At 36.3% G+C, this 6,686-nt stretch overlaps 2 protein-coding genes across 2 annotated transcripts; both read left to right on the top strand.

Moving 5' to 3' along the window:
• Window positions 1-706: 706 nt before the first annotated feature.
• Window positions 707-1,402, top strand: LOC122597190. Its single transcript, XM_043769820.1, has one exon. The coding sequence runs from the start codon at window positions 707-709 to the stop codon at window positions 1,400-1,402; it is 696 nt and encodes a 231-aa protein (XP_043625755.1).
• Window positions 1,403-2,515: 1,113 nt separating this feature from the next.
• Window positions 2,516-6,432, top strand: LOC122596441. The gene is made up of 7 exons (XM_043769018.1): window positions 2,516-2,753; window positions 2,853-2,909; window positions 3,981-4,106; window positions 4,311-4,389; window positions 4,518-4,610; window positions 4,693-4,803; window positions 6,076-6,432. Exons 1-7 carry the CDS (start codon window positions 2,557-2,559, stop codon window positions 6,127-6,129), a joined length of 717 nt encoding a protein of 238 aa, XP_043624953.1. The 5' UTR covers window positions 2,516-2,556; the 3' UTR covers window positions 6,130-6,432.
• Window positions 6,433-6,686: the final 254 nt, after the last annotated feature.

Raw genomic sequence — 6,686 nt, forward strand, 5'->3', positions numbered from 1 at the left:
TTGTCAATTCGAGAAGAAGAATTCTGATCAAGAGGCTGCTGTTTTGGTTAGCCCCTTCACGAATGAGGAGATTAAACATGCCGTCTTCTCGTGTGGTGAAGATAAGGCGCCTGGCCCTGACGGTTTTACTTTTAAATTTATTAAGACATTATGGAACAAGCTTGAAGACGATTTTGCTCAGATCCTTCGAGCGTTTCTTGAAAAAGGGGAGATTAGTAGGGGATGTGGCTCTGCTTTTGTTACGCTTATTCTCAAAGTGAATGACCCGGGTCAGTTAAATGACTATCGGCCCATCACGCTTATTGGAGTCATTAGCAAAGTCATATCTAAGATACTTGCAAATAGAATCAGGAGAGTTTTGGGCCCAATGATATGCAACAACCAAACGACATTTTTGGAAAATAGACTAATCATGGACGGGCCACTTATTTTAAATGAAGTTATTTTCTAGATTAGGAAAAGCAACAGAAAGGCATTTATTTTTAAAGTTGATTTTAACAAAGCATATGATAACGTCAACTGGTATTTTCTGTTATCTGTTATGTCGCAAATGGGCTTCCTTCAGAAACGGTGTGAATGGATACATGGAGTTTTGGCTTGTGCTAGGTCGGCTATTCTGGTTAACGGCTCTCCTACTTTTGAATTCCAGTACTCCAAAGGAATGAGATAGGGGGACCCGATTTCACCATTTTTGTTTATCATTGTCATGGAGGCTTTGTCTGCGATGATGAGAAAGGCAAGTAACTTTGGGTCGTTTAAAGGAATTTCTCTACCTAATCAAGGGCCTAGTATTTCACATCTTCTCTACGCCGACGACTGTACATTTTTGGGAGATTGGTCCATGAGTAATTTGAAGCAGATGGCCAAAATGCTTCGGGTCTTCCATATTTGCTTGGGTCTGAAGATAAACATGAGTAAGTCAACAATGTTTGGGATCGGTGTAAGTGATGAGGAGGTTAGAAGAGCTTCAGAAATTGTTCGTTGCAATCCAAGTACCATTCCCTTTACTTATCTTGGTATCCGTATTGGTAGTAATATGAACAGAATCGCGAATTGGGATTTCTTGTTTGATATTTTCAAAAAGAGGCTGTCGAGGTGGAAGGCATCTTGTCTGTCCTTGGGTGGACGGGTCACACTCATCAAAGCGGTACTGGAAAGTCTACCCACCTACTATTTTTCCTTGTTTAAAGCCCCGGTTAAAGTTAATGAAGGTTTGGAAGGAATTATTAGGCTCTTTCTTTGGGGAGGGAGTGATGACTCAAATAAAATACATTGGGTAGGATGGGAAAGGGTGGCGTCACCTACTAGTTCAGGAGGTCTTAGGCTGTGTAAACTTGCAGATTCAAACAAAGCTCTTTTGTCTAAGTGGTTTTGGAGATATCAGTTGGAACCTGATGGTTAATGGAGGCAAGTTATCAAGGCTATCCATGAATCTAAGAGTTGTTGGATAGCTATTCCTTTTAACAAAAATGGGACGGGGGTATGGCATAACATTGTTAAACACATCATGAAAGTGAGAGTGGCTAACGTTAGCCTTAGCAATCTGTTTAGAGGAAAGTATGGATATGGCTCCCAAATTAGATTATCCTTGGATTTGTGATACACCTCTTAAGGAGGAATGCCCGATTCTATTCAAAAAAGATAGGAATAAAAAGTGTTTGATTAGAGATAAATTTTGTTTTGCTGCTGGAAGTTTTATCTCCCTTGATACTGATAACATCGAAGCTTGCTTGAAGTTGAAGTGGAAGAAAGAAGAAAATTGAATAGACTCTTGACCGGTCATAGACTAAAAGAAAATAGGGACACGTGGGAATGGACGGGGGACAGCAAAAGCGGGTTCAATGTTAAAGCCGTTAAGGAATTTCTGAGAAGAGATAAGGACTACAGTGACAGATTCGTGTTTAGTTGGTCTAAGTAGGTGCCGAAGAAAGGAAATATCTTCATGTGGAGACTGGCCATAGATCGTTTACCCACACTTGAGGCTCTTAAAAAGAGGAATTGTGCTTTTGAATCGGGGACGTGCTGTTTATGTAATCAGTTCGATGAAACCCAGAACATCTATTCTGCTCGTGCATGGTTGCTATGGAAATTTGGCAGAAGGTCGGGACGTAGTGCAAGGTGCCTCCCATTTTCTTTTTCTCTGTGAAAGACTTGTTCGACTAGTATCAACATAAAAGACTTGGAAAGAAAGAGGAGGAAGTAATCAGAGGCATTGTTTTCGTATCTTGTTGGTGTCTGTGGAAAGCTCGAAACGATAGGAGATTCAATAATGGCGCGATTAATACGGAGAAGATTTTTCTAGACATTAGATCGATAGGTTACCTTTGGTATAGATATAGAAAGAAGCATTGTACAATTAATTGGGATAACCGGTATAATTTTATGTTGGCTTAAAGCATTGTACAGTTTGCCTCACTAATTTTTGATGGTATAGGCCGTGTGAATAAAAGTTAACTTTAAAAAAAAAAAAAAAAACACCACCAATCACCACCACTCTACCACTCCCTTACCTTACATCATCTCTTGTTCACACACACCACGCTGAAAACTAACAAAATGTCGTCTACAATGACGTCATTGCCAAATATATACAACACCATCAGAGTAAGAAATGACATCATCAACATCAAAACTATAAGTAACATCAATACCTCTCAGCTCCCCTTCTTCAAATCATCATCTTCTAATTATATCATAAACAAGAAAAATATTAATGAAGATAAAGAAAAACAACAAGCAGTAGTAAGTCGAAGGTAATGTTGATTAATATCAACCACTTATAATAGATAAATTAATTAATTAGTTAATGTAGGCAAACAAAATTGTTGTTTTGTTTTTTGGTTATGTGGCAGGGAGGTTATATTGAGGAGCAGTGAGTTAGCTGTTTTAGGTGCCATTTTTCACTTCAGGTACTTGCCTATCAACCCTTTATTACCTTACATAATACATACTATATATATATATATATGGTATTGCATTGTATCTGATGTTTTTAGTCGCATTTTATTTGTTTATTATCGATCAATTGATGGGAAATGTAGTTGTGCTTGTGAAAAATTCCCCCTTTACCAAAAAGGCGTCGTTTTGGTAAAGAAATAGACTATTATGACACATATTTTTAAGTTTTAATGACGCGGAAGAGACCGAAAGAAAAAAAAGCTTGATGGTTTGAACTGATGAAACAAGAATTACATAGGACTAATACGAGTTATAGGCAACGAGCATGGTACCCGCGCAATGCGGCGGCGTTAGCGGGGATGGCGGTTTTGTGTTGTTGGTGATGGTATTATTGGTGGTGGTGGCGGTGTCAAATGGTTTAGGATTGTAGGTTGATGTAAAGGTGATAGTGAAAATATTTTAGAAAATAAGGGTTGAAATGTAAATTATATCATTAAAAACATAAAATGTCCAAGGGCACTTTCGGTATTTTAAAGGCAGAACTTTCTAAAAATAAAAATAGTCTTTTGCTTTATAAAGTAGTAAAGATAGATCCTGCGAAAAAAATTATACCTAAAACAGACAATGGTATTTGGTATTAGGTGATATTTGCCCTACATTGTCAACACTGGTCATAACATAATGCAAGTCTTTTACTTTTAACTTGGAACACATACGGTATACATTTTCCCTCTCTAAATACCCCGCCTTTAGTTTTTGATACTTGTCACAACCCTTTTGTTTAGGCATATTTTTTGACATGCATTTTAGGCATACCAATCATTTTTAAAAATATTTGATATTCTTGATGTCAATTTAGACATTTTACTTGTTGCCGTGACTGACTCAACTTATGCAAAATTAGCTGTTTCAACTTTCATAGCTATCTTATAAATGATGTTAGTTTGGGGAACTTGAAGTATCGCCAATTTTGAAACTTTTGAGTTTTGGCTAACACAGCCTGTTTGGAATGTTATCAAACCTAAGAAATTAAAATTTGACGAGTCTAATGATCAATTCAATATTCTGTGTGTTTGATACAGTGGAAATAAACCCGATTACCTTGGTGTGCAGAAGAATCCTCCTGCTCTAGCTTTATGCCCTGCAACAAACAAATGTGTCTCAACGTCTGAGAATATAAGTGACATTGTCCACTACGCACCACCTTGGTAATATATCATATGTTCAATTACTCTTACTTTGAGTTTTGAGCAAACTACTATACACTGAAAACGACTGGTCATATAATGTTAATATAGAATGATCGTAGTAATGTACATCTCACAAAAATAAGTTTGACGTTGATATTTTGATCTTGTTTGTTTAAATATTAGCTAGCTAATGATGCTTGGCTTTAATTTCGTTTTCTGAAGGAATTATAATCCAAACGAAGGTCGTGGGAGTAAGAAACCTGTGAGTAAAGAAGTAGCAGTCGAGGAGCTTCTTGAAGTGGTTAGTTATCAGTTTTTATTAGTACATGCTTGACAGTGCGTTAAAGCACACAAGATCTCAAATCAATATGTGTATTTTGTGCTCTTTCTTTGGTTCAAATTTAATGTCCCTCTCTGATGTTATCACAGATAAAAGCAACCAAACCAGACAACTTCACACCAAGAATTGTAGAAAAGAAAGACGATTATATACGTGTGGAGTATGAAAGCCCAATTTTAGGGGTAATGTTTACAAAAGTCATGTTTTTTCTTTCTAATACAAGGACAGGAATCATGTGTTATTTAGTTGGTTTATTTTGCTCAGTTTGTGGATGATGTTGAGTTCTGGTTCCCTCCTGGGAAAAAACCACTTGTGCAATATCGATCAGCATCTCGCATTGGGCTTGGTTTTGATGCCAATAAAAAGAGAGTCAAGGTAATACACGTGGATCTATAGACCTTTTTTGTTTTGGTATTTGGTTTTTAGTGTTATTCATATGTCATTGATGTCCCCTGCTTTGACCCGTAATAAGAAAGGTACCTGTTTTGCATTGAACTGGTTTTCCAACCCATCTGACCTGCCTATGTCCCCACCATTAAGAGATGCTAACCGGTTTATCAATTATGATAACTTTGCGAAGACTATTTAATTCTGTAGTTGATTTTTGACATTGTAATTTACAATCATAGACCAGCTAGATCTGTACTTATACTGCTTTTGCAAGCATTTTAGAATGCAAGATATACTTGGTATTCCTTCATTTTGTGATATCATGTTTACAATCTTATATGACAAAACAATTGTATAGTGCTCACCATAATAAGACTTTTCAGAACTTCATGGTAGTATGCGTTAGAAATGTGTTCAGGGTTTCATAACTTCATATAAATGTTACGGCATTTATGACATATATACATGTAGCTAGTAAAGACCAATTTGTATAAGGTTCAGATTAAATCCGATCTAGACAATGATTCACCTCAACATCATCTTAGCAAATTGCAACTGTCATTAGTGTCAACACTGCTTAAGCCTAAAGTGTATTTAACAAATTGTAAATTTTTTATGATGAGGTTTCACCTATGAGAGTATGAGACTGTTAGTAAATAACATTTCTTTCTTTTAAAATTTCTTAAGCTGCCTAAAATATGACTTAAGTGCATGGTAAATTGCTCAAGTTTTGTTGAAAAGTGTTTATTTTTGTTCAAATTAAGATTGTAGATGATGTTGGTGATCTGTTAACTATTAAAATGCTCGAATATTTTAACTGTACATCGTTAGATATTAGTATGTATAAGTTGATTAGTATAAAAACATTTTTTTCATTCAAAAGATCAAGATTTTAGTTTAGAGTTACTACTATTTATACCTAAAGTCTGGTAGAGTTCACGGATTGGGTTGCGTTTAGGTGAACCACGTCCCAGTTGGAGTATAAAATCCCCCACAAAGGATAAGGGTCAGGTTTGGTAAAGTGTTTTACTTTTCGGGTTTGGGAATGGTACTCCCTGCCCAGAATACGCCTCACCGCCGTTCCTAAGAAACCTAAATTAATTGACCAGTGATGGTGTTATTTGACATGTTACCAATATGCCCATTTTGCCATATCAATTGTTGAAACATATAAGCAATGTGAGATAAAACAACAATGTTGTTAACCTTTGGACCCCTCGATTGATGTACTAATTGATTATGACTTTCGCTTTCCAGGCATTGCGGCTAGCATTGGAGAAAAAAGGATGGGCCTCCGAAGACGATTTTTGAGAAGGTTGCATGATCACTATTGGTTGAACGAACTCCAGCAGATGTAACCACAAATGAGCTACAACAAAGACGTGAAATCTGTATGTGTAATTTGAAAAGAGTACTTATAATGACATGAAATCCGTGAAAGCCAGATGCTAAGAAAAAGGTAGAACCATTATTACTATCTAAAATTGTAGAGGGTGCTTGATAATATTCCATTCAAAATCTATTGCAATAAATGGAGAGCTATAGGCCTATAGTGCAACATTTTGAATTTTACAGTAGTTGTTGACAGTAAACCTTGAAGGGAATTTTTGCTCATCGATCTTTTGTCTAAATTTTCCCACCAACCAATATGAATGAATCTGTTAGATCGATATAATGAGAACTTGTTAGTGTCTGTTATGTTAGACTTAAAACTGGGCTGGTTCTAACAAACCAGATTTTTATAATATACTTGAAATTGAATCCTTTCTATCTATAGTTCAAGCTTTATGCAGATGGTTTCCAGTAGATAGTTACAGCCTATCTTGGCCCAAAGCTCCGAACACAGAATTTTTTATGCTGATTAAAAA

The sequence above is a fragment of the Erigeron canadensis genome, chromosome 4 (assembly GCF_010389155.1).
Source record: "Erigeron canadensis isolate Cc75 chromosome 4, C_canadensis_v1, whole genome shotgun sequence".
Lineage (NCBI taxonomy): Eukaryota > Viridiplantae > Streptophyta > Magnoliopsida > Asterales > Asteraceae > Erigeron > Erigeron canadensis.